The 27,706-nt window shown below is 49.8% G+C and overlaps 1 protein-coding gene across 6 annotated transcripts in view; it reads left to right on the top strand.

The window, feature by feature from the left end:
- Positions 1-27,706, top strand: part of TBC1D1 (TBC1 domain family member 1) — a 210,709-nt gene that overhangs the window by 177,876 nt on the left and 5,127 nt on the right. For all 6 annotated transcript variants that reach the window (XM_059673412.1, XM_059673429.1, XM_059673419.1 and 3 more), the window contains 5 exons: positions 2,111-2,269; positions 7,510-7,754; positions 9,930-10,089; positions 19,572-19,741; positions 26,280-26,453. In XM_059673412.1, coding sequence (XP_059529395.1) covers positions 2,111-2,269; positions 7,510-7,754; positions 9,930-10,089; positions 19,572-19,741; positions 26,280-26,453 — 908 coding nt within the window. The remainder of the gene's footprint in view (positions 1-2,110; positions 2,270-7,509; positions 7,755-9,929; positions 10,090-19,571; positions 19,742-26,279; positions 26,454-27,706) is intronic.

Below are 27,706 nucleotides of genomic sequence, written 5' to 3'. Positions count from 1 at the left end.
GTGGAGTTAGGGATAAGTGGTTGAACAATGTGGGTGTACCGAGGTGAGCTGAGGCTAACCTGGAATTCCCTCATGTGTTCCCGACATTGCCACATTGCTTTCCGTGGCAGGAACTGTATCTCTAACTGTAAAAGGGGCTTTGTCAGTTAATCAGCCGGTTTCTACACATAGGATTTAATTACTCCAAACAAATGGCCACAGTCCGTCTTGTAGTTCAGAATAAAAGGATGAGGTTAAGTCAGAACCACACCTTCGGCCTTCCGGGTAGAGGCCAAGTCACCTCCAAGCCCTTAAAAGAAAAGACAGTCTCCGTATGGGTGAGAGCCCCTAAGTGATGGAGATGAAGGGATTTATGAACTTTCCAAGCTAAAATGGGATCAGGGCCGCAGGATTAGGGTGTCAGCTTGGGAGAAGGAAGAATAGTTCTGGGGAATTTTAAATATTCCAAAGTTTAGCTTGGGTTTAAACGGTTCCTTTAATGATTTATTTAAATGATCTCATTTATTTAATGAATAAAAGATGTTAAGTCGAACTTTATGAACTGGAGTGTGCTTTTCTAGGAGTGGGATTGCAAAGCAGCTGGCTACCTGAGCAGTGGGCAGTGTGGGCCGGATGCGGACTGCTCACCTCTGACCCAGCAACGCCATATATAGAAACCTCGATGCTAATCAGTCAGCAGGGTTCTGCGGTGGGAAAGAATGCTCATTGTGGCATTGTTTAAAGGCCAAAAACTAGAACCGAGCCAGAATCCCCAACCATGTGACCACACCCATGTCTTACTCCCTGAAAATGACGGTGGATTTGTACTGATGCAAAAGAAGGAGTCGCTAAATGAAAGAAAAGGGCACAGTGTGGTCTCACGCCCCGTTGTGCGTGTGTCTGTAGGAAAACATCCCGAGGTGTTCGCAGCCGTCTGAGTAATGAGCAGGATGACCGTGCATCTGGTTCCCGGGCACAGCCCTGCTTCACAGCTTGTCCCAGCGAGATAATCAGTACCCTGCCTCCCCTTTGCTTTCAGAGCGTCGTCCTTTGGGTGGTGATTTATGTATTCACTCCAGTGACGGGTAGTTTTCATTTTCTTCTTTATGCTTTTCCAGAAGTGTTTGGTTTAAGTAGTGAGCATGTATTACTTTTCAAGTCGCAAAGGCGTTCACATTTGGGTGGAAGGTGGCCGCCTGTCCTCCCAGAACCCTGCCTGCAGGTCCTGGCTGGACTCCCCCAGGGTTCTCCTTGGGTTAGGAGAGGAGGCACAACCGAGTGTGGGAAGGTTACTCCAGGTCGTTCTTAGCAAACACATTGGCTCCACTGTGCATGACCCTTTGTTTTTAAAGAACAGACCTAAGCTTTCTCTTAAATACCAGAATGCGTGGTACTGTCCAGTGACACACAGCGCGTGTTTTTTTCCTTCAAAAAATAAAGGTCTGATAAGTTTAATGGGAACGATTTAGTAATAAGAGGAAATTGTTCATCTCATAACTGGGAAAACTTCCCAGTTGGAAAAAAGCTATTTTGTGAAAAGCCCCACTATAAATCACTTAACATGTTTTCCAGGATGCATTTCTGCATTTCTTTCTTTTTCTTTTTTTAAAATACGTTTTGATTGATTTCAGAGAGGACGGGAGAGGGAGAGAGTGACAGAAACATCAATGACGGAGAGAATCATTGATTGGCTGCCTCCTGCACGCCCCCTCGCACAAGCGAAAGATTCTGTGAAATCTGATTTCCTTCATGCCAACGCACTTGGGTCACGTCGCTTTTATGAGATGACATTCTGTTACATGCTTGGTCTTCTTTCTCAGGGCACGATGGATCAGCACCAGATAGGGGCTCCTACCACCCACCGTTTTTTCCTGGGAGATTCTAGCATAATCCAAAAGCGTGTATATATGGAAGGTGAAAGGAAAGTGGGAGGGGGTGAGGGAGAAGATGGGGGGTGTAGAGGAAGGAAGGAAGGGAGAAAATGGGACAAAATTCTGGTTGCTTCCTATGCTGCTAGTTGTCATGGAACAAGAATTCAGATCGATGGACTAAAACACAGCTCGTTTTTATTATTAAGTGGGATTCTGTGCATAAAGCCTCTCTGTACTCTCTACCCTCCCCACCCCCGAAGGTGTGCCACGCCATCACCGGGGTGAGATCTGGAAGTTCCTCGCCGAGCAGTACCACCTGAAACACCAGCTTCCCCGGAAACAGCAGCCCAAGGACACGCCGTACAAAGAGCTCTTAAAGCAGCTCACCTCGCAGCAGCACGCCATTCTCATCGACCTTGGTGAGTCTGCAGATCGATGCGACGCGGAGGTGCACGTGGCACCCGCCGGAGAAACCCGGGGAGACTGCCCGAGATGTTTAGTGACCTGCCTTCAGGTTTAGCAGGCCAGCCTTGCTACCGAGCCTTTCAATTAAAACAGCCCTGGAGTAATCAGGGTGCCCTGGCCACGCACACATGGAAACCTCTGTCCCTCCCCGGGCAGCTGCTAAGCCTGCGCAGCGTGCGGGGGGCGGGCACGAGGGCTCCAGGCGTGACTGTGGTTCACGTATGGACAGGCGGCTTTATAGCCGAACGAAGGAGCGTCTGGGGAGACGCGAGTGTCAGGGCCGAGGCCTGGTGTAATTACAGGAGACGTTCCCTAGCCTCTCCTGCTTCCCAACAGGGTTATTAGAAAGGCTGCAGAAAGCAGATTGCGTGCGCCTGGGGCGGCTTTATTTTGGAAAAGGGTAGGCATCGGGTCTCTGGAGTAGCTTGGGAACGACTCCGATGGGAACGAGGGATTGGACACGCGCCGCTGCCACAGGGAAGAGCGCGTGTGATGAGGATGTAATTATGAGGCACAGAAGAGCCTCTGGCTTGTCCGAGGCGCGCGGCGGTGGCGGGTGCGTCCTCTCCGCCTGCCGCCTCTCTCGGGGCCTCTGTCTCCCCCAGCGGCAGGGCTCCCGGGAGGCCCGTGGGAACCCAGCCCTGCCGCTTTCAGAGCGTGTGGCCCTGCTTCTCGAATGTTCCTTCTGGCTGCTGCCGCCGCCTGGGACTCGCCGGAGCGCCCTCTGGAGCTTCAGGTCTGGCTCTCCGGGTCCCGCAGCAGCCGGTGGGAGGAGGCTGTTCCCAGGAATCGAGAGCTGGGTCAGCAGGGTCGGGTCTTTCCTTCCCAGCCACACAGCAACCCTCAGGGTCATTTTCCTAAATGTCGCTCCTGGTCTAAGCTCAGATGTCATCTCTGAGAAACTGGCCCTGGCGTAGCCTCTTCTCCCACCTTCTGGCTGGATGAGATGCCTCTGCTAAGCCGTCTGTCCCACCCATACCTGCCCCCCCACCCCCGTGACACTTACCACATTCACTAGTGCTGCAGTTGTCAGCAGCATTTACAGCTAATACTTAACTACCTTACACCAAGAGTGTGTGATGTTTGCTTCAACCACTTTCTGTCACCCTCATAGCGCGGTCAGGTAGCTGTTACTCTGTCCCTGTTGAGAGCTGAGAAAATTGAAGTGCAGAGAGAGGGGGGAGCACCTCGCTCCCAGGGACACAGCCTGAGCTGCTGAGCCCCCTGCGCTCCCCACAGCTGCGCTCGGTGCTACGGCAGCGGCAGCAGCTTTTTTCTTTTTTAAATATGTTTTTATTGATTTGAGAGAGAGAAAGGGAGGGAGAAGGAAAGATAGAAACAGCCATGAGAGAGGAACATGATCAGCTGCCTCCTGCATGCCCCCCACTGGGATCCAGCCTGCACCCGGGCATGTGCCCTGACCGGGAATCGAACCATGACCTCTTGGTGCCTGGGTCAGGTTGACGCTCAACCACTGAGCCACACCGGCCAGGTGCAGCAGCAGCTTTTTCATTGCCTTTCTCCCCATGGGATGCCTGCCCCTGTGGGCTGGACTGGGGCTGTTTCCCCTTGGCTGCCCCAGCTCCGAGGACAGAGCCTGTCACATGCTCCATGTGTCTTTTGAGATGCTGAAGAGGAGGCACTGCACTAGCACCTCAATCTCACGTGACCCCCACAACAGCCCTGAGATAAGAAATAAGGAAACCGAGGCACAGACAGGTCAGATGGTGACCATGGTCACACCGTCTCACTGGCAGCCTAAACCCACTGTGGCTCTGTGCTATCAGGGCCCCCCTGAGCCCAGGATCCCGCGTGTTCCCATGGAAACGCACGGCTGGGTGAAGGGGATGCTGACAGGCCGTGATTACACCTTGGGGACAAAGTGGCTCTGGTGCCCGTGTGGCCCACTGACCCCGAGCAGAGCAGTGCTGTGAATTGGCAATAGCCCTGTTTGCTAATGTGATGAGTAACAGGAAACATGACATCATGTTCCTATCATGTGAAATGAAGTGAAAAATGAATTCAGAGTAGGAGGTTGAAAGGGAGGGAGCACAGTTTCTCTGTGCCCTCCCCCCCAGCTTCCCAGGATCAGGGGAGGACTGGGGCGCATGCTTCCCCTCCTTTATTCGAACGTCCTCTTCTCTTAGCTTTCCTCTCCTTCTTCCATGGCTGCTCAGATGTAATCACTTTCTGCAGGGGAAGGAAGATGCCAGCTCAGCACGGGGCCTGGGGCCCTCTCTCTGGGGAGCTGTCTGCCATGGCCACACCCAGGGTGGCCTCCCCCGCCCTGAGGCCTGCTGTAGCCTTTCCCTCAGCCAGCGAGAGGCCTGTGGGAGCTGAGGGTGGGCCTTTCTCATTCACAGGCAGGGCCAGGCTGCATGCACGTCAGCTCCGTGCTGCCCGGCTCCCACCCCCGGGCCAGCTGCAGCCACCTCCCTGAGAGCCCTGCCCCTCTGTCCACTTCCCTCCCTGTCCTCCAGACACCTTCCCAGGCGGAAAGAAGCTCCGTTCCCAGCAGTGCAGTTCCCAGGAACCTCAACATCTCTCCAGGCTCTATCCAGGGACCTGCAGGGCCAGTCTTCTCTCTGCACTTGAACTGGCAAAGACTGTGTCCGGTGGCTCCAGGGAGCCGCTGCCAGCTCTGCTCGGCCGGTGCAGGGAGGCCTCACCTCGAAGTGCCTCCATGCGGCCCGCTGCTCCCCCCACCTCTCACCAAGAGGAGGCATTCGCCAAGGCAGCTGTTTAGTCTACGCTTCCTGTTTAGTCTGCACCACGGCGAACGGAGGGCCCAGGAAAGGTGGATAGTGCAGAGCGAGACAAATCCCATTTCAGTGTTTCTTCAAAAGCGACATCCGTATTCTGGCCAGAAGAACAGAATGCTTGTTGGTTGGACATCTTCTGAGTTTTCATGGATCTTTCTTTTCCTGCTTTTTTTACTTTTGTAAAATTAGATGTTAGTCTCATCAACTTTTTTGCAAGGTTTTTTCCTTATGAAGAGTAAGACTAATAGACTGTAGTTGTTTTATCGTTTGGGAACGTTCTCTCGCTCTGTCGGATCTCAACTTTATACAGCCCTGTGCGAGCGTGGGCACCTGTTACTCCACTTTCGGGTGGCGAAGGGGGCCCAGAGAGATCAAGTCCTTTGCCCAAGTTATAAGCTACTGAGTGGCAGAAAGTGCTAGAATGTAGGTCTTCTTAGTCTCCGGTCATGTCCTTCCAGGAGACCGTATTGTTCTATCTAGTGCATACCCCACAGCTTTCCCTCCCAGACTGAGGTGGTGTAAGGCTCCCTCAGAGCTGACCACACCCGGCCGGGTCTGCTGGTGATTCTAAGGACCAGCCCATCCCTACCCTGTGCACATGGCGCTTGCTCTCCTGGGTCTGCTCGGAGGCTGGGGGTGGGGGGTAGGGGATCGGGGTCGGGTAATGGAGTGAGGAGCTTCCTGTGTATTTCCAGTCCCTCTGAGAAGCTGCAGAAAGCAGTATACTTGTGCCGTCAGCATGGTAGCGTGTGTGTCTGTCGAGCACTTGGATATGGCTGGTGAGCACTCAGATGTGCCGTCAGTACAGAATACACTGGGTTTCAAAGGCTTAGTATGAAAAAAGAATGCAAAATGTCTCCATCATTTGTATATTGATTACATGTTGAAAATGACAATATTTTGTCTATGTTGGGCTAAACAGGATGTCTTAGTAAAATTAATTTCACCTGTACTTTCCCACATGGCCGCTGACAATTTCGCACGATATCTGTGGCTGGCAGCCAGGGCCGCTGGCATGCCACCCTAGACTAGGAACATGGGCAGGCATCCCATGCTTGGCGCACGCTCCGTTCTGCCGCAGCAGGGAGGGGTTCAGGGACCCGGGGCCCCCCCTCGCACTTCCTAGGCTGGCCCTGGAGTAGAGGATGGAGCTGGGGGCAGGCGAGGAGGTGAGTGTGCAGAGCTTGATGCTTCTCCCAGTGGGAGGACATGTGTGAGGTGTGTTTGGGGAACATTTGTTGGGGGAAGAGGTAGAGCAGACAAACCATGAATACAGGACAAGAAATCAGGAAGGTAGTAGGGGACTGTTCCAGCCACTTCAATCCAGTGCAGATAAACCGCCTGGTGGATGAGTGCTTTCTCACAAAGCTGAGCAAGAACACCGGAGCGTCCTCTTCCTTTCGCTGACCAAGTAAGGAAGCCGAACAGTCAACCTGTGGCCCAGATTCCCCTTCTGCCTCTGCTGATCCAAGGAGGCCAAGATCCCCACCTGGGTCCCTGCTGGGTCCCCGCTGGGCCCTGGCCGAGCATTTTTTCCTCTGCTCCCTGGAAACACATTTCCCCATCGGTCACATTCCAGGAGAGGGTGAGGTAGATTTGACAAGTATCAGCCACAAAAGCCACCTGGACAAAAGAAGTCTTTAAACCTTTGCTGAATAACAGCTTTTTGTGTCAATAATCAAGATGTTGAGAACATATTTTTTTAACCTCTTTCTGGAAGGAAGGTAACTGTTTTGTGTGTGTTTTTTAAAAAATATATTTTACTGATTTTTCACCGAGAGGAAGGGAGAGGGATAGAGAGTTAGAAACATCGATGAGAAACATCGATCAGCTGCCTCCTGCACACTCCCCTACTGGGGATATGCCCACAACCAAGCTACGTGCCCTTTAGTCTGCAGGCCGATGCTCTATCCACTGAGCCAAACCGGTTAGGGCTGTTTTGTGTTTTTTGTGTGTAAAAGAAAACACCTCCTGTTCCTCAGTCCATTTCAAAGTATTGCCTGTGGTTTAAGAGCACAGAAATAATGCGTGTGGCCCGAAACCCTTGCCGGCACAGGGAACACGTCTAGGGCAGCCTGGCAAAGCGACGGGGATGGTCTGCAGCCGGCAGAGCCAGGCTGCCTTCAGGTGGTGCTGGGATGGGTGCTCCTCTCCGATTAGAGGGCAGGCCGTTTTCTTCTGTTTCAGATTGAAATCCAGGTATCTGTACGGCCTGTGGCAGTTCTCATTTGTCCCGCCACAAAACACCATGAATGCTTGCTGAGGGGTTGGTTGCAAACGTTCTTCCTAGAACAACCAGGTGACCTTGTATATGGAGCTCACGTAGGATACCCGGCTTCTGAGGAGCTGTTGCTGTAACCTGCAGGCCATCGGGTTTCTGATTCACGGGCTTTCTTTTTTAAAACGACGACTGATGGTTCTCGTTTTCACAGGTCGAACCTTCCCAACACACCCGTACTTCTCGGCCCAGCTGGGCGCGGGGCAGCTGTCCCTTTACAACATCCTGAAGGCCTACTCGCTCCTGGACCAGGAAGTGGGATACTGCCAGGGCCTCAGCTTCGTGGCCGGCATCCTGCTGCTGCACATGGGCGAGGAAGAGGCGTTTCACATGCTCAAGTTTCTGATGTTTGACCGGGGGCTGCGGAAACAGTACCGGCCGGACATGATCATTTTACAGGTAGAGCCTTCCGTCTGTCTTTGAGGGAGACAGAAGGCCAAAACGTTTATGATTCCTTTCCAGATCTAGTTAAAGAGCTTTTTCTTTAAAAACAAACAAACAAAAAAGAACTAGTTTTATTTTTTAGTTACAGCTTACATTCAGTATTATTTTTTGTTAGCTTCAAGTGTACAGCATTGTGGTTAGACAATTCTATATATACTTTGCAGTGTTCGGCCCGATATTTCCAGTACCCACCTGGCACCATGCCTAGTTTCGACAGTGTTATTACTAAGGAGCTTCGCCACCGTCAGTTAGCGTTATAATAGCGATCTTTGCTGAGAACTTGCTCTCTGCGAGGCATGACCCCGGCTGTTTTGTAGGCACTGATCTCCTCACTGACCCACAGGAACACACCATTCATCGGCTCAATATATAATTGGGAAAACTAAGGCTCAGGGGGGGTTACAGAATTTGACCAGGTCACACAGCTAGCCCCTCTGTGTCTAGGGCCCTCCTTTTTGTTCTTCATCAAAGCACCTTCAGACGGTCTAACTCCTGTTTCCCACGGTGTTCACTACTTCCTGTGCCAGGGATCCCTTGTCACCCAGGGGTCGGCTCAAATACCACATCCTAGGAGAGCTCCTCCTACCACCACGTCCCCCCACGTCCACCCCGGGCGTGTACACTGTATCAGGACATCTTGTCTCATTTCTTTTGCATCACACTCTCGCTGCCTGAAATTACCTGTTTATTTCTGGATCCATCTTGGAGCTGCATCCGTAGTTCTTAGAACAACAGTGCCTGGGAGGAAGTAGACACCCAGGCAGTGTTGGTTGAATGTGTGAGTGATGGGAGGGAGGTCCTATCAAGAGAAAAGCCAACGGCAGTGTGTTTAAGTGCCAAGTGCTGATTCTGCACCTTCAGAAGTGGGAAAACCGGGTCCTACTTGGGGAATATTCCTGAATGTTGGATCATGTGTTTATGTGACCATTTACCAGAAAGATGCTGTGATTTCAAAGCCTCAGAAAAGTATTCTTAGAAAGGTTACGTTAGCACCAAATTGTGTGGGTAAACGTCCAATTCACCTCCCCCTGACTATGAGCCACATGGACAGAAATCTCATAAAAGGAGGCCATTCCACTCACTAAAAGCTTTTGACACATCACACTTTCCACGCATCCTGTCAGGTCCAGGTCCCTCCTGCATTCTTCCCCGTAGCTTTAATCCAGACATCCCTGCCGTATCAGAGCAGAATGTTCCAGTTTTATATCATTCAATATGGTAACACACAGCTCTCTTTTGGGGGCTTGTGACCTTGGTGATTCGATTCTTTTACATAAAAACAACAACAAGAGGCCACAGCTGGTACTTCAGAGGCCTGTGTTGTCTGTCCCTGGAAGCAGTTCTGGTCAGTTTGGACGGTGCACATCCAACCCCCAGCACCTCAGCGGGGAGCTGACCCGCTCTGGCTATCGTTTCTCTGGGTTGGGGCGGCGGGGCTGCTGGGCTCTGGGCTGAGCCCGGGGCTCCCACGGGCTCCCTGCCAGACCTGCCGCCCTCCACACAGGGAACCCTCTGCTTCAGCGTTGGGGGACCCAGAGGGAACTTACTAACCGAGTGGGTACAGCAGAACCTTCCACAGAAGCACCACCTGTGTTCGCTTCACTCTCGGCACGTTATTTCCGATTCCCTGGGTTTAAGTTTTGCTAGGAATTGTATTTGTAAGAGAATTTATGAAGTGTTTCCACAAGATGGAAGTTTGGGTTCTCTCAGCCAAGGACACGAGGGGACGGTAAAATGAAAGGAAGCGGTAGGAGACCCAGTGTTCTGGGCCTGCACCCGTCAGGGCCTCGCATGCAGTGAGCACCCAGGAAGCTCTGGGTGGATAAACGAGAAGCTGAGATCAGTGACCCAAAGAGCGGATTATGCATCTGTGCATGACCCATGGTCACAGACAGTAGTGCAGTGAAGGCCTGGGGGGGTGTGGGGTAGAAGGGGTCAATGGGAGGGGGCACATCTGTAGCAGTTCTCATTTGTCCTATACTTTCAACCATAAAGATACATTTTTTAAAAAAGGACATCCTGAGCCAAATAGAATGTTTCAGGTGCTAGGAAGTCTTCTCTGCCCTGTGAGGGGGGGAAGTCACTGCGCACGCGTAGCAGCCAGTGAGCGCTGACCCTGTGTCCCTGCAGATCCAGATGTACCAGCTCTCGCGGCTCCTCCACGACTACCACAGAGACCTCTACAACCACCTGGAGGAGCACGAGATCGGCCCCAGCCTCTACGCCGCGCCCTGGTTTCTCACCGTGTTCGCCTCCCAGTTCCCCCTGGGATTTGTGGCCAGAGTCTTCGGTAAGTGGTGCACACGTTGCCAGAACCAGCATTCCCGTGCTCCGTGTCACTCCACGGAGAGGCTTCTTGTTTTCCTGCCTGTGTCTTCTGTGAGAACGGGGTGTTTGTTTGACACTAAGTTTCAGGGTTGGGTTTTGTGAATTGCAAGACGGTCCCTTCTGACAATTCTCGGGCTCCCCTACATGCCTTCATGTGGGATGAGATTCCCTCAGCACTGGGCTGACACCTTACAGGCTCAGCCAGGGAGCCCCGGCCGATGTGCCAGAAGGCGTTTACAAGCCTCCCTGGCCTGTGATGCTCGATGTTCACCGATTGCCCCTTAGAACTTTTTGACCAGTGCCTTCTGGGCTGCTGTTCTTACTAGATTCTCTTTGCATCTCCCCCTCTCCTTTCTCCTCTTTCCCTGCCCTGAGCTCTTGGTTTTCTCTGCCATCAGGCTCCTGGCGACACCTCCGTGTGGATGACTCACCGTTCCATCCTCACATGTCCCCTGTCTGATCTTCCCAAAATCTTACCCCTCTGTAGCCCCAGGCTGTTCCCACCTCAAACCATCTCCCATTTTCTTGATTTATTTTTCAAGAAGATTGTCCCTGTCAAAGTAAAATAGGTATTCACATGCAAAGTCTCAAAACCGCCTTGTCTGTTATGCATCAATTAAAAAATAAAAAACAAAAACAATTTTAAAACGGCCTTGGGTGGCAGGGAAGGCGCATCCTCTTGGTTGCCACGAGCCCAGTGGAACACTGAGCGCAACCAGTGCTTGTACCAGGTGCTCTCCCTGCTGCAGAATGAAATAATAACTGACAATTCAGGTTCTTTGTATTTTATTTTCTGTGGAGGGGGAGGTTATTAAAAAATTGATGGTCCTGCCCTGACTGGTTTGGCTCAGTGGATAGAGCGTCGGCCTGAGGAATGAAAGGTCCCAGGTTCGATTCCGGTCAAGGGCATGTACCTTGGTTGTGGGCACATCCCCAGTAGGAGGTGTGCAGTAGGCAGCTGATCGATGTTTCTCTCTCATCGATGTTTCTAACTTTCTATCCCTCTCCCTTCCTCTCTGTAAAAAAATCAATAAAATATATTTTTAAAAAATGTTTAAGAAATTGATGGTCCCTCCCAACATCAGGTGGTTTTAAAGTGCCATTTATGTTCAGTAACTTGATAGCTTAAAGATCTGTAATCTTATCAGCTTTTTTTACGTTTGTTTTTAGAAGTAGGGAACATCTAAAGGGGAAGTAGGGGGTGTTCACAAACATTGGGAGAGTATACTATATTAGGCAGCTTTGGGTAAATAGCTTGTATATCCAAATTCTAGAAATCCTAAAATTTGCTTTTTAATATAAGTGGGTGTTGAGTTATCGTCTTGCCTCTTCCCCCACCCCACCAAAGTGTTAGATTTTCAGTATTCATTTCTATCCAGAAGAACTTTTAAAAAAATATATATATATATATTGATTTTTTACAGAGAGGAAGGGAGAGGGATAGAGAGTTAGAAACATCAATGAGAGAGAAACATCGATCAGCAGCCTCCTGCACACTCCCTACTGGGGATGTGCCTGCAACCAAGGTACATGCCCTTGACCGGAATCAAACCTGGGATCCTTGAGTCCGCAGGCTGACGCTCTATCCACTGAGCCAAACCGGTTAGGGCTCCAGAAGAACTTTTAAAGAAGTTCGCATTTGACTTTACTAGAAGATTCTTTGTTTTTAAAATGTTTACTAACCCCCTCTTTTGTATAGCTACCTCCCAAGTGCATTTTTATTTTCTGTTCCTAAAAAAATAAGCATTGAAGAAAAGAGGTACTCAAAACACTCTTCCTGGTGAAACAAATTGTTAGTGAGAGTTCATGAAGGGTTTATACTATTGTTTAAAAGGAACTAAAAGCCTCAAAAGTGTCTGCTTAGTTTACTAACAAGAGTCACACGAACTATGAGCTCTCCAACCGGAAGCTTCTCAGTCTTTCTTGCCTAAAATTTTGTGTATTTTACTTTTCTTACTCTGGAAATTCAAAGAGAGTCTTAACAGGATAATGGAGAGAGGTGGAGATTGAGAGGGCAGGAGGGGGGTGTTGTGAATGGTTTGAAAACAGCTCAGACATCAAATTACAGGGTGGGAAGGGGACTGGGCGGGAGGGCCAGCGCTGAGTTGTCGCTGCTGCTGGCCACAGGCACCAAAGCTGCTGCCTGCAGACGGTCCTGGGCTCCAGGGCCACAAATCTCTAGGAAAACATCTCCCCTTAGGCTGCGTCCGTGGGCAGGAGGCACTGACAGCAAACAAGCAAACTCCGCTTTGGAAATGAGTATTCGGAACTCTGTGAAGCTCAGCCTAATGACTTCACAGATAAAAGCTGAAAAAAAAAACCCACCTATTTCTCGCTATGTTCTGTATAGTCAGTGGTGGGATTGGAGTTTCTTATACATTTACATAAAGATGATTCCTGGACCTCACAGACCCCTGCTGTCCTGAGTTCACGTCCTCCTGGCGAGGGGCTCAGGGCGCCTGGAGTTGTAGGCAGGAAGTGAGAGTTCAAGGCACACTGTGTCATGATGTCATTTTGAAAAAAAACAACACTACATTCTTTATTTTTTTTTTTTGCACAATCCATCCCATGTATCAGTCCTTAAAAACAAACTGTTTTATTGGAAAAGATAGGTTTTTAAAAACTATTCCTCTACCTAGCATTGGCGACCTGAACCGTGTTTGTTTAAACCCCTGTCATGGTGGATTGCTCAGTTTTAAATCCAAAGCGTGCCATTCATACACTGGAGTCTTTTTTTGGTCTGAAGCCCATTTCATTGTAAGTCTCTAGGCCTGGATAAGCCCTGAAAACAAATGGACCTTTGTTAGCTCCTCACAATTGTATACGTAAGTAAAGGATTCTCAGCGTGCAGTCAGCATGGCTCCTATAGTCATTAATAGGTCACCTCGAATTTAAGTGTATGCTGCTTGCAGGGGCAGCTGCCAATGATGTATGTTCCTTGACCTTCATCATTACGGCGCCTGGTAATGACGCCTTTCTGAAAGTCATGGGCGTCACATGGTGTAAAATAGCCTCCTCCCGTGTTTTCCTGTTCGGGTGCAGAGGGGTCTGCCTTTGCGGGTAAAGGACCAGGCTTGCTCCTAATGGAAGAGGAGGCTCCTGAAGGTTTCGATAGGATGTATCCCAGGTGGATGAGCGAGGAGATGGGATGTAAAAACCAGGGGCTTGGCAAAAAAACAGAAGCCACCTGTAATGTGAGGGAGGCTTCAGAGAGGCTCAAGGACTAAAAGGGACAGGTGAGCAAGATTGTCTGCACAGCCAGGAAAATGGCTCTTCGGCAGCATGGCGCAGTGCTGATGCAGGGAGTGTTTGCAGAATCTGTTAGGGCTGTCATCACGCTTCGTTCCCCTCCTACCTGTTCCCGGTCGCAGTGGAGGACCGCGGCCTCCCCCCGGAAGTTAGGCAGAGTGATTGCCCTTGACAAAGACAAAGGCGGCTGGAAAAGATGCAGGATGCGTTCGCTCCCTGGCCGTGTGCTTGGCGTTTATCATTTCCCCCCAACAGGAAAATTGCCCTTTTATGTCTCGGGGAGTTTCAAATAGAGTGTCCGTCCCCATTAGCACAATAACAGGGCTGCCTGCCTGAGCATCTTCAGAGGGAAGAAGCTATTCGCGTTGTTCTCAGCAAATAACTTGCCAAGTGCAGGAGTCAGCTGAATTTAAGGCTCCCTTTACTTGCTGCCTGGGAGAGCCCTGAGCCCGTTTCTGGTGGCGTGAGAAAGGAGAGAAGAAAGGAGTCAGCCCGTGCTGTGAGCTGGGCAGTGCAGGGCTGTGGGGTGATTCCTTGCGCAGTGATATTCAAATGCGGGAAATTAAATCACTTTCCCAACGAGATTATTGTGTGTGTTTAAAAAAATTTTTTTTGTTTTTTTACTTTTATTGATTTCAAAGAGGAAGGAAAAGGGAGAAAGATAGAAACATCAATGATGAGAGAGAATCATTGATCAGCTGCCTACTGCACGCCCCACACTGGGGATCGAGCAGCAACCCAGGCATGTGCCCTGATTGGGAATCGAACCACCACCTCCTGGTTCATAGGTTTGCGCTCAACCACTGAGCCACGCCAGTCAGACAGGAATATATATATTTTTTATTACATGCCGGGAGCCGGTCCATCCTTGCTGTTTCAAGGGACCTGGCATATATGGCATATGGTTCTTAATATGTTTGCTCACCTTCTTGGCCCTGTGTTTTAACCAAGGTCACCTCTCCGAGAAAGGTTGAATCCCCAGGTAGGGATTTTCCCCTGAAGTTAGGGAGGGAATAAAACCCCTCAACTAAGTGCCAGGTGGGTAATTAATCACTTTAACTACGAACAATCATGCTTAAGCTACATAATCTTTACTCCCTGGAATGGAGATAAGAAACGCCCTAACCTTTGTAATAGAGATTGATAGGATTGAATCAATTGGTATAAATACAGTTGTAACAAGACAGAAGACAGAACTCAGAACACAGAACTCAGGAGACAGAGCTTAGAACAGAATTCAGAAGACAGAACCTACATGGAGCCTGGAGACAGAAGAACTTCGCTGGAGAGAACATGGCAATAGATCCTGGACTGAACCTGACTATAGAACATGGCAAGAGAACCTGACTAGAACCTGGCCACAGAACCTCGCTGGAGATCCGAAGCAGAGCCTCTCTGGAGATCCAGACCAGAACTTGACTGGAGATCCTGGCTGGAGATCCTGGCTAGGCTGCTGATCAACTGAACACTGTCTCCATGTCATTCCTTCTTCGCCGACTCCGTCCACACCTTTGGGGACCCCTGGACCTGCTGGGGCTGGACCCCGGCATCTGGCGCCCGAACAGGGACCCCCTAGGTAAGCGCCCTGCACTCGGGACGGATAGGACTCCACCATAGGAAGAGGGTGGATAGTCTTCGCCGACTCCGTCCACACCTTTGGGAATGCCTGGAACAGGATTCCCCTAGGTAAGCCCCCCCCCCCTTGAAAACCCCCACACTCGGGACGGATAGGACTCCACCAGGGTGCTACAGACCCCCCTATAGAGGATAAATAGGGTAAGAAGGTGGATAGTACAGAACTTAGATTGAGAAGATGTGCCATACTGAGTCCAAAGAAAGAAGACTCTGTATTGATCTTTAGATTAAGAAGATGTGCCATACTGAGTCTAAAGAAAAAAGACTCCGTATTGATCTTTTAACACATATGCTTGTTAGCAGCGGAATTAAGGTTACTCCCAGTCAGATGTAACATTTTATACAAGAAATACGTCCATGCTTTTCTGAGGAAGGAAAGGTGCCGGAAAGGTAAATGTAGAGGCATGGGAGAAGGTAGGCCCAAGGAGCCTTATCCTTAACCCCACTGCAGCCTTTCCACCCCGGGAAAGTGCAGGATTGGCAAGCTCTCCCTGGGGTGATAGATCAGGACTCAGGTAATAGCGGAAAGCGCCAATCCTAACCTTAAAATGGATATAAGAGAGCATTTGAGGGTTTTCTTTTTAATGCTTGCTTTTAAAAAATAAAAAAGGGGGAATTTGCCGGGAGCCAGTCCATCCTTGCTGTTTCAAGGGACCTGGCATATATGGCATATGGTTCTTAATATGTTTGCTCACCTTCTTGGCCCTGTGTTTTAACCAAGGTCACCTCTCCGAGAAAGGTTGAATCCCCAGGTAGGGATTTTCCCCTGAAGTTAGGGAGGGAATAAAACCCCTCAACTAAGTGCCAGGTGGGTAATTAATCACTTTAACTACGAACAATCATGCTTAAGCTACATAATCTTTACTCCCTGGAATGGAGATAAGAAACGCCCTAACCTTTGTAATAGAGATTGATAGGATTGAATCAATTGGTATAAATATAGTTGTAACAAGACAGAAGACAGAACTCAGAACACAGAACTCAGGAGACAGAGCTTAGAACAGAATTCAGAAGACAGAACCTACATGGAGCCTGGAGACAGAAGAACTTCGCTGGAGAGAACATGGCAATAGATCCTGGACTGAACCTGACTATAGAACATGGCAAGAGAACCTGACTAGAACCTGGCCACAGAACCTCGCTGGAGATCCGAAGCAGAGCCTCTCTGGAGATCCAGACCAGAACTTGACTGGAGATCCTGGCTGGAGATCCTGGCTAGGCTGCTGATCAACTGAACACTGTCTCCATGTCATTCCTTCTTCGCCGACTCCGTCCACACCTTTGGGGACCCCTGGACCTGTTGGGGCTGGACCCCGGCAATTACATTAAATACAGACCATTAGGCCCAATGAAATAAATATATCCAGTTATATTTTATTGTGTGTTTTTTAACACACTAATGAAGAGAGTTAAAAAACAAACAAACTCAACTCTCTAAAATTCTTTTTGTTTTTTTCATACAGTCCAGTAAAGTCTGAGTTTAGAGTACACTCTACTAAGTAGACTTGCTATAAGCACCAAGTTCATAAAGGAATAAAACATTGAGGACATAAGAGACTGCTGATATGGATTACGTATTTGTTTATGCTCAAAAGCTCCCCAATAATTATTTAATTGGCTTGGGTACTGTACTTTATCTAATTTTTAAATTGAATTTATTGGGGTGACATTGGTTAGTAAAGTTATGTAGGTTTCAGGTGTACCGTTCTATAACACATCAACTGTATATTGTGTGTTCACCACCCCAAATGGTACTGTATCTAGTTTTAAGGTACTTGTCCCTCAGAGACCGACGACAGTGAACTGTCACTATAGGATGTACTTCCAGGTAGTGCAGTCCGTTCCCTGGACCCCTGACTAAAATGTCCTAAATATTCTGACAAATGCCATCAGGTTTTGTTCAGCTATAAATGTTCATATACTGAAAGGAAGGCTTCGTGTCTAAACCACGGAATCTTCATATTTACTCTTTTTCACCTAAGACTCGCCATTCAGAGATCGGCCTCTGCAGCCAAGCCGAAGAGGGAGGCAGCCGTGGAAACTTCTGGTCCCTGGGGGCTGCCCTGAGCCACAAGCAGTTGTGAAGTTTGTGGGCTCTGTGGCCCTGAGCCCTGAGAGAGACGGGCTGACCTCCGCACAGCATCGCTTAGGGCCCTGCCCACCAGCACCAGGTGTGCTCAGGAGGTTAAGGCCTCGTGCAGGTCACAGCGCACCTCCGAGGCTGACTGGCCAGTCGGCACCTCAGTCTGCCCTGTGTGTGGTCCACACACCACCCTGACACCTTTCCCTTACGCATGGTGGCATCCAGCCACTTCTCTTTCTCCACGGCTTTTACATATCATCCCACGGAACCACCCAGAGAGGCGTGGTGCTGGGGCTCTTCCCCATCTGCTCTGTCTTCCTCCACCTGATGGGATTTCCAGCTTCTTGGTCTCTTCCATTGCCCTGTAGCCAGAGGGAGAGACAGATTGGCAGTTGCCTCTAATTAGATTCATGCTCTCATCTTTAAACTATATCTTTTCTTATATGTACATTAGAGGCCCGGTACACCACATTCATGCATAGGGGGTGGGGGGGAGTCCCCTCAGCCCGGCCTGCACCCTCTCACAGTCCAGGAGCCCTTGGGAGATGTCTGACTACCAGCTTAAGCCGGCAGTTGGACATCCTTAGCGCAGCCGTGGAGGCGGGAGAGGCTCCTGCCACTGCTGCTGCGCTCGCCAGCCATCTTCTGACTGAGCTGTGCTCCCCTTGTGGGAGCACACTGACCACCAGGGGCCAGCTCCTGCATTGAGCGTCTGCCCCATGGTGGTCAGTGTGCGTCATAGCGACTGGTCATTCACTGTTTAGTCGATTTGCATATTACCCTTTTATTGTATAGGCCTAGTGACCCAGTGCATGAAATCGCATGAGACCCTTGACCCCGCCTGCGCAGTGGGACTGCCCCCAGTCCTGCCCCGCGGGGCCGGCATGCTGCGCGACGGCCCCGAGTCCCACCCTGTGGTCTGCACCGCGGGATTCACCCGATGCACCTCCTGGTCAAGTCCCCGCTGGCACCCACGGGGACGCAGCAGCAAGTCCCCGCCCACCCGCGTGTGCCTGCCTCGCACGCAGCCTCCTGCTGATCAGTTGGTATCGCATGAGGGTGTGATGACCACAGGCTTTTTATATTATACTAGGGGCCTGGTGCACGAAATTCGTGCACTGGGTGTGTGTGGGGGGGAGTGTCCCTCAGCCCAGCCTGCCCCCTCTCACATACTGGGAGCCCTCAGGCGTTGACCCCCATCACCCTCCAATCGCAGGGTCGGCCCCTTGCCCAGGCCTGACGCCTCTGGCCTAGGCGTCTGGCCCGGGCAGCGGGGACCTGCAGTGGCAGCGGGGGGTGCCGGAATCGCGCGGGCTCCGCCCCTGCCCCTGCAGGACGCCTCTGGCTGAGGCGTCCGGCCCAGGCAGCGGGGACTCACAGCTGCAGCGGCCCCACGATCGTGGGCTTCGCTTTAGGCCCAGGCAAGGGACCCCTAGCTCCTGGGACAGCCAGCTTCGACCGTGCCCAGCTCCCATCGCTGGCTCCACCCCTACTTCCTGCTATCACTGGCCAGGGCGGAAAAGGCACCTGATTCTCCGATCATGGCTGGGGGGCAGGGTAAAGGCGGCCCCAGGGCCGCCTTTGCCCTGCCCCCCAGCTCTTAGCTCCCCCCTGGGTTTCCGATCACTGTCAGTGGCAGGGGGCTTCTTCCTGCTTTCCCTTTCGCCTCCCTGCATTGTGCCTACATATGCAAATTAACCGCCATCTTGTTGGCAGTTAACTGCCAATCTTAGTTGGCAGTTAATTTGCATATAGCCCTGATTAGCCAATGAAAAGGGTAGCTCGTACGCCAATTACCATTTTTCTCTTTTATTAGTGTTGATAGATTATTCCAGTTGTCAGGTAAATTGCCTGAATTTAGTCACCCACAATCTGTTGCTAGGGCTGAGCTTTACTCCATTATTGAGCTAAAATTCAGTATACTTATACTTAATAATGCATTTTTGGACTTGAGCAGACATTTAGAGTTTTTAGAGATCTTTTCATTCAACTCCTTATTTCAGATTAGAGGAAATAGGCATTTTTTCACTTACTCTCTCTTAGGCTATGTATTTAGATATCTCTATTTGAATGCTATATATCTAATGTTCTATGTCTAAAAACCTTTGTTTTACCCATAAAAACATATGTTTTAGTAACTCCTTTGAAATCTAGAACATTCGTGGAAAAATAGACTGATAAAAAATTTTCCATTTTTCAATTTAACTTTCAAAGCATGTTTGAATTTAATATATTTTTGGAGCAAATAAAAATGTTTATCAAAATCTTAGTAGTATGTTTACTATATTTCTTTTATTGTTTGCAATATTGCCTTGACAACCCTATCTGAAATGTCAGGCTCTTAAAAAGGAAATAAAACTTGCAGTTTGGGTCATGTTTCCCTCTGCCCTGCTCTGCGGTGTGTGGAAAAGGAAACTGAATGGTATTTCATCAGAAATTGGTCTGGTTTAACCTTCTGCATTTCTGTGTTTTCCCAGATATGATCTTTCTTCAGGGATCAGAGGTCATATTTAAAGTGGCTTTAAGTCTGTTGGGGAGCCATAAGCCCTTGATTCTGCAGCATGAAAACCTAGAGACCATAGTCGACTTTATAAAAAACACACTACCCAACCTGGGCTTGGTGCAAATGGAAAAGACCATCAGTCAGGTACAATTCACTCCTAACCTTTCCAAAGGGTCAATCCTGGATATGTAGAAGTATTATTATTATTATTAATTATTATTATTATTATTATTGAGCAGGACCTATTTCCTACCACTTTGTACTCTGGGCAGCATATTGTGTGATGCCTGGTGTGTAGGAGTCACATCGCAAATATGTGTCCAGTGATTAAATGTGAGTATGTGTGTGCATGTGTTGTGAGTCCAATGCTGACATGCCATGTGGCAACACCATGGCAATGGTAAGGTGTGATGACCAGCACACATTATCAGTAGTTTCTTATAATTAAGAGACTTCACCCCTAGTCATGTGTTCTTCTAAAATTCATACATCTAATCAATGTAGGTTGTTGTAAAATAAGTGTTTTCATTTTTCTGCTGAAATATTATTTTATAAAAATAACTTTTCATAGCAAAGTTGTGATAGAGCATATACATTTTATATAAGTTTATTCCACAATATTTGTGTGTGTGTGTGTGTGCGCGTGCTCGCACTTTAATAGAATTCTCCTCCATACCTGTGGTCACAGCACCTCTGGCTTCTGGGGGCAGTAGAACCATTACTGTCTGGAATGTTAAGGGTGAGGGGTGAATGGAGCCAGGAATTACAACTGGACCAGTTATCCCATGGTCTGGATTAGGGGTGGGAGCAGATTTGGACCCTGCTTAAGGAAGAATCTTCCAATAGTGATTGCTGACTGCGAAGGGCTGAGCTGCTTAGCAGAGGGTGGGGTCACCTGGGAGGTGCCCAAGGCGGGCTGGCTGAGAAGCTCTGAGGAGAGGTCTGTGTGGAGCACTGCGGAGTCAGCCTCAGGCCTCTCGTGAGCCTAGAACTTAACCTCACCTGCTCCAAATACAATGAAAACAGAGAGCAATTCCGAAAAAACAAATAGTGAAATAAAGCTTTTAAAGAATCCTTATTCTGAGGACTTCCGTTAGTCCAAGAGGAGCAGCACTTCCGGTCTGGTGCCCCCAGACTCGGAGTTGTGATGTCCTTGGCTGCCCCTCCTTAGGTGTTGGGCACAGAGAAAGGAGCAAGAAGGCCTGGAGGGGGAGGGTGCCGTGCTAGGCATCTCTTTGCATCTCCACGTTTCACAGGCCTGTGTGAGGCAGCAGCTCTCCACTCATTGATAGGCTCCGCCTCTAACTCTGGCTTGTGGAGGCCCTACTTTTACCAGGTTCCGTGTGAGTCTATAAATACCCCTGCTTTCATTTCATCATGACTGCACTCCCGAGAGGAGAGGTGGCTTTAACCCATGAGGAGCCTGGGGCTCAAGGTGGATAATGGACTGGCCCTCCGTCACCCGGGCGGGTCTCACACTCAGATCCTCTGGCCTCACAGGCTCTAGCAGCCACCCAACACCCCCAGGGCCTCTGGGTGTCATTTCACTATAGAGTTTCTCTGTATTTTACCTGTATATTAATACCAAAATCTCCACCGTTTGATACTGTAATTCCTGGCAGTTGTGTGCATTTATTCCTTCTCAGAGTTTTTGTTGCATATATTTTCGTTCCCCTGGTATTTTATGCTGCTGGGGAAATGCGGGGAGCCTTGGTCACTGAACCCAAAGTCTGGCCCAGTGAGTGCCTTGACTTTGCTCCTGACGCTAAGGCCAGCAGCCTCAGCTGACATTGTTTACCTCCTGGATACTGAGCTCCAGGAAAAATCCCATTTTCCTCCCCTTTTCTGTAAAAGGCACCCGTTGAGATTATTGGGTGCCCCTTAAGTGTTCGGAGGACGGACGTGGACACAACACAGGGAGAGAACAGTTTTATGTGTGTCTCTGGTTTTCTTCAGGCGGCTGCTTTGAACTTGGCATTTGTTAGACCACTGACTCCTTGACAGCTTTGGAATGGGGACTATAACCCCTGTTTTAAAGCTGGGGAGACCGGATGTGGAGAGAGTAACACGCCCCCACCCGTATAACGTGGCAGAGCCGGAAATATAACGTGTCTCTTGGACACCAGAGCCCAGCCGGTGCAGAAAATAAGCACGTAACCCAGTAATTACAAGTGTGGTGCGAGCTACCGCGGTGCTTGTGCAAGGCTCATGGGAGCCTGTCTGGTGGAGGGTGTGAGACTTGAAGGCATACAGTTCAGCTGAGCCTCAAAGAATTCGCCGAAGTCGTGGCCAGGTAGCTCAGTTGGTCAGGGCATCACCCTGCTTCCTCAAGGTTGTGGGTGCTATCCCCAGCCGGGGCACATAGAGGAATCAACCAAGGCATGCATAAATATGTGGGACAACAAATCTCTCACCTCCAACCCTCTCAAATCAATAAATAAGTTAAAAAAAGAAAAAGAACAAAGAATGAGCAAGACGGGTGAGCACACGTCTTCTGTAGCGGGCCAGACAGTGAGGCTGTGGGCTTGTAGGCCATAAGGTCTCTGCTGCATCCACTCAGCTCTGCCTTTGCAGAGCGAAAGCAGCCATGGACGGTGTGTATAGGAATGAGGTAACCGTGCTGCAGTGAAACTTTATTTACAGAAACATGCGATGGGACAGATTCAGTCTGCAGGCTGTCGTTGCTGGTCCCTGGTCACAGCATATGCAAAGGCATGGGAGTGAGAGACTAGAGAGAGATTCCAGATGCCTGGCGGTTCAGCGTGTGTGCGTGTGCGTGTGCGTGTGTGTGTGTGCACGCGTGTGCGTGTGAGAGAGAGAGGGGAGAGGGAGAGAGAGAGAGAGATGGTTAGGGCCTGAGGAGTCCTGGCCCCCAGAGGGGGCTGTAGTCTCGAGTCCTGCTCAGAAATGAGGCTGAGGTGCAGCATGCTTCCTCTGCAGGCTCACAGAACCCCAGGTTTGACCTTGGAGGAATCAGGGTGGAAGTGGTAAGTGCATTAATTGCACACAGTTGGCCTGTATGCATGGGCAGGTCTGGCATCTCTGTGATCGCCATTGGCTCCGTTTCACTAAATGCCCTCTCCATGGGTGGTCTTGGCTCCAGAGGCTGGGACACAGCCTGCGTACAGGATGAGAGAGAGCAGCGAGGACGCTGGCCCAGTCCATGCAGATGGGCTGGGAGCAGCCACAGAGGGGCAAGTCCAGAGCTGAGAGCCCCGGGCAGGAGGACAGGGCCTTGGTGTGACTTTAAAATCCCGACCCAAGAAGAGGGGAAACCCTGGGGGTAAACAGAAACTAAGAGGAGGTCCAGTTTGCATTCCTGTCACAGTGAGTGCATCGGCCTCTGCAACCCCAGTTCAGTGTAAGGAAGGAAAACAGAGTCGGGGTGGGGGTGGGGAGACAGGGAAAGAGCCTATTTTCAGCTTCCTTTGGGCTCCATTTAAAGCTGGCCCCAGCCTGTCAGTGTATCAGGTAGGAACTGTCAGTGTATCGGGTGAGAAATGCAGCATCTGGGGCCTCACCAGAGACCTGCTGAGTCCAAATCTGCATTTTAGCGAGATCCCAGGGGATTCGCACCCTGGGAACCAATGGAGAAGCTCTGCTCCTGGCAACTTCACCGTAAACAGCTGGCAGTTCTCTGTGCGAGCTGAGCATGTGGGGCCGGAACCAGAATCTTAACAAGGCTCCTTTGTTCAGAAGGGCTCCTCGGAGTCCGTGGCCAGGCCCCCTTTCCTGCCTTTGGGAGGAGCTCTCTGCCTGGGCAGTTTGCACTGTTGGAAGTGAGTACTTTTTAAAAAGGCCCATCAGTGCCAGACCTAGAGGGTGTGGTAGGGTGGGAGGGATACTTTATTTTACCACTGGCATTGTTTAGGATTGTGTGCATGTGGTGGTAATAAAAAGCAGACCAACTATTAGTGGGGTTTATTACTGTTTTTAAATGCACGACAGACCCTGCCGCCCCCTTACTGCTGATACCTGGGCGGACCGCTCCTCTCTCAGCCTTGAGTGAGCCACTGAGACCGGCAGAGGCGGGGCAGGTGTGGGGTGGGGACGTGGAAAGCACGGGGCTAGTTGTGCAGACACCAGGTTCACAGCTTCACTATGCAGTGTCCACAGATGGCAGAGAGAAACTCCGTCTCCACTAGCACATGAGCCAAGAACTTAGACTAAGGAGGAGGTCCGTGTAATAAACAGCATCTGGGAAAATATTTAGCTTCGTGCATGATTCAAATGTAAATAACATATAATGCTTTACTGACTAGATTAACCAAACGAAATGTTTAATGCCAATACACAGTGCCAAGGGTGTGTGCACTGAGTCTGGCACATTCGTGTGCTGCTAATGGTGTTGTACACTGATCGTTCCCATGTGGGTAGCAGTTTGGCAATATGTCTCGAGAACCAGTAAAATATTCTTCCCCTTTGACTTAGTAATCCTATTTCCTGGAATGTATCCTTAGAAAATAATCCGAAATATGGGGAAAGCCATATGGACAAGGACGCTTAGAGTTGTCACTTAGAGCAACAGAAACTCCCAAGTTACTGGGCAGCCAACACTGGATGCATGGATTGGCATGGTTGTGATAGGTCGAGGTGGTAGAGTACCATGAAGCCGTTTATAAGAATGATGGCTATGAAGAATATATAGCAACTTGAACAAGCATTGTCTGAGGAGACCAGGGCTCTTTTTGCCACCAACCACAGGCTGCCATGGTTTGGGATAAATTCTGGGGCATCACTGCAAAATCTGAGGGCCCTAAGTGTTTGGAGACCCAGGAGATAATGGTGCCATTAAGCAGAGACAATTAGGACCCGGGCAGGTTCCTAGGTATTAATGGAGGCCTGAGAGTTTATAGCTTCAGGCACAGTTGAGAGCCTTTAACCTCAGCTGATCATCAATTTGTGTAAATGGCCAGACGTTTTGTTCCCAAGTTTTCCAGGTTAGGAGCTCCTTTAAAAATAAATCTTGGTGGAAGAAGAAAGGTAGCTGTGTGTGTGTGACATTTGTTCTGTACCCCATTTATAGTCACACCCCCAATGCCACACAGTCTCGGTTTTACTGTCGGCGGTTTGAGCTGTTCAGAAGGTCCACGCTGTGGCATCCTTTGTCATTTTGCTGAAGCGCGAGCTTGAATGTGAGGGTTTCACCACAGTGTGTGGCAGCAGATCCCGTAGCTGAGTGAGCACCTGCCTCTTGGCTTGCCAGCCAGGTGCTGGGAACGCTGTGTCCTGTAACTCTCCCAGAGGTGCTGGAGGCCACGATCTGATCCTGGGAGAGGTCAAGAGACCTGCTCAAGGTCATTCGGGGAGTCGCCGGTGGAGCCGGGATCTGAGACTGACTCAAAGCCTCTGAGTCAGCTTCCTTGACTGAAAATAGAGATGATAATCTCTGCTGACCTCACGGTCACTCTGAGGGATGACTGAGAATCGGGTCAATACAGTGAACAGCGCGCACACATGCAACCAGTACAATGTCAGTTAGTTTTTCAGCATAGAAAGACTTTGTGCCTAATTAGTATCCATCGAATTAAATTGAAAACCAGGAAGCTGGGGAATTAGCCTTAAGGGAGACAAAATGAGATTGTTGTGAACAGTGAGATAGTGAACATGGTTTTTTAAAATTGATTTCAGGGAAGATAGGACTCAGCCCTGTGGGTGCTGATAGCGGGCCATCAGGGGAAACGAGCTCTCCATTGATTTTAACTCTGTTGGCCTTTCCTTTTCAGGAAATGTGCTGAAAAGTCCGTTTCTGCTCCTGTAAAGCCCAATCTCATTCTCTAACCGTGTATTCTGATCATGTGGCTTCTTTATGTGGTGACTGAATTCTCAGATTCCCCAGGGTCCGTGTTGGGTGCCCAGAGGCTCAGCCCCATGGTGTTGTCAATGCAGCCAGGAAAGAGAGGAGGTGCCTGAGGCGGCAACCTCTGCCCTCTGCCCTCTGCCCCCCGTTTCAGCCCTGCCCCTGCCCCCCTCAAGCTCAGTCCCCAAGAGAAAGTACAGACAGACCACTCACTCACTCGTGCACCCGGGGTTGTTTTTCACACGGGTGGTTTTTTCATCACTGTTACTATTATGGGAAGGAAGGCAGCGCAGGCATTGTTTCGTATTCACTCATCTATGTGGGTGACATTTGGGTTTTGGCTCATTGCTGCATGTCTTGTGTGCAAGGCATGGTTTTCAGTAAACAGCTCCATTACTTAGCTGTTCTTGTAACTCTGAAAACCCAGCTGAACTATAATTAAACTTTGACTCGGTGACGGGGCAGATAGGGCTGCGATGCTTTTGTTTTGTTTCCTCCCTTTGACCCATAGTTGATGCATCTAGCCTAATAGAGTTTTCAGAGAAGAAGAAAATAAGTATTGAAATCAGAGCTCAAAACAAATGTTGTGTGCCTTTGTAAAAACAAGGTGTCGGCTTTTGGAAAATGAATATCAGAGACCCTCCTTACTGTTGTCTTAGGCTTAGTTCCAAATGCTTCTTATATCCTTTCCTCCCAAGTAAAATGATTCCTTCTCAGGGCAGAGAGTTTTCTTAAATTATCATTAATATACCAGGCACAGAGTAGGCGTTTTAGTGGGGCCCGTTGACATGGTCACGTGTGTGTGTGTGTGTGTGTGTGTGTGTGTGCGCTTGTGTGGTTTTTCTCACTTTCGGTGCCTGATGACGTCTCTGCATTTAACAGGTGTTTGAGATGGACATTTCTAAGCAGTTACAAGCGTATGAAGTGGAGTACCATGTGCTTCAAGAAGAACTTATCGATTCCTCTCCTCTCAGCGACAACCAAAGAATGGACAAATTGGAGAAAGCCAACAGCAGCTTACGCAAACAGAACCTCGACCTCCTGGAACAGCTGCAGGTAGAGCATACTCAGGAGGCAGCTTCCTGAACCCGGTATCTCATTAACTCGGCAGGCTGGCTTTCCCACGACCGCAGGACCTTTCTGCCCAGGTCCCTTTAGAGTTGGGATCACAGGTGTCCCAGGAGTCCTGGGCCTTCCTCCTCAGCAGCAGACAGGTGATCCTTTGCTGAGGTCAGACAGCCTCCTGAGGGGCTGTTTCTGCCGTTAGCAGGAACTTGCAATCCGGACTCTGCACAGCTCTTAGCTGAGGGCCAGCAGTTGTGCTTTGAATCATGACAAGAGAAGCAAAGGCTTGAGCTTCTGTGAGCAAAATCAGCCAGGTCCACAGAGGGATGTTAAAGGAGGAAGGCGACACTGACATCATCTACCTTGCAAAATAAACCAGGCTCAGTGGTTGAGCATCGCCCATGCACCAAAAGGTCACTGGTTCGATTCCCGGTCTGGGCACATGCCCGGGTTGCAGGCTCGATCCCCAGTAGGGGCGTACATCAGTGTTTCTTTCTCACTGTTGTTTCCATCTCTCCCTTCTCCTTCTCCCGCTCTCTCTACAAATCAATAAAAACATATTAAAAAATAAAATTAAAAAAGTAAACCAGGGCATAGGATCGTGATACATGTGTCCTTGGTGCAAATACCAAGTCTTGATTGATGAAGGACATAGTTCTGGAAGCTTCCATTTTACCATGGATGCGTGTGGACGAGAACACTAGAAAGGCAAACACTGGTTGTGTGCACAGAGGGTGACAGGAAGCAAGGGCAGAGGGCAGCCCAGAGCCCTGGTCTCCCCACGTCTCCCACCCACGCTTCCCCGGGGCAGACCGCTGGCCGGCTCCGTCCTGCCTCCCTTGTTTGTGTGACAAGGACAGGAAGAACACCTAAGGGCTCAGCGCACACACAGCCCCTTTTCCAATCTGATGGAATAAAGGAACCACATGGTCTACTTTTTTAACATCAGAAATGGGTGGTAATGCTGTCAGCGTTAAGGAATTGTTTGTGGAGTGTTTACAAAATTTTTTTTTTTAGTTTCCGCAAGAAAAAATACATTTTCCTCCCCACGCCACCCCCAAGTGTGTGTTTTATGCGCTCTTGGGCTGACCTGGGAATTAGCTTTCCCTCCCGACCTGAGCCTCTATTTCTCTCCATAGGAGGTTGCCGCTTTGCAGACACAGGCTTGGCGGTGATATGAGAAAGGCCAGCGTCTGAGAGCCTAATAAATCAGCCGGGCCCGAAGTGCATTTCCCTCCGCAGGG

This window comes from Myotis daubentonii, chromosome 1 (genome assembly GCF_963259705.1).
Source record: "Myotis daubentonii chromosome 1, mMyoDau2.1, whole genome shotgun sequence".
Taxonomy (NCBI): domain Eukaryota; kingdom Metazoa; phylum Chordata; class Mammalia; order Chiroptera; family Vespertilionidae; genus Myotis; species Myotis daubentonii.
The sequence above is the reverse complement of the archived record's forward strand: the minus strand, read 5'-3'. Positions and strand labels throughout refer to the sequence as shown.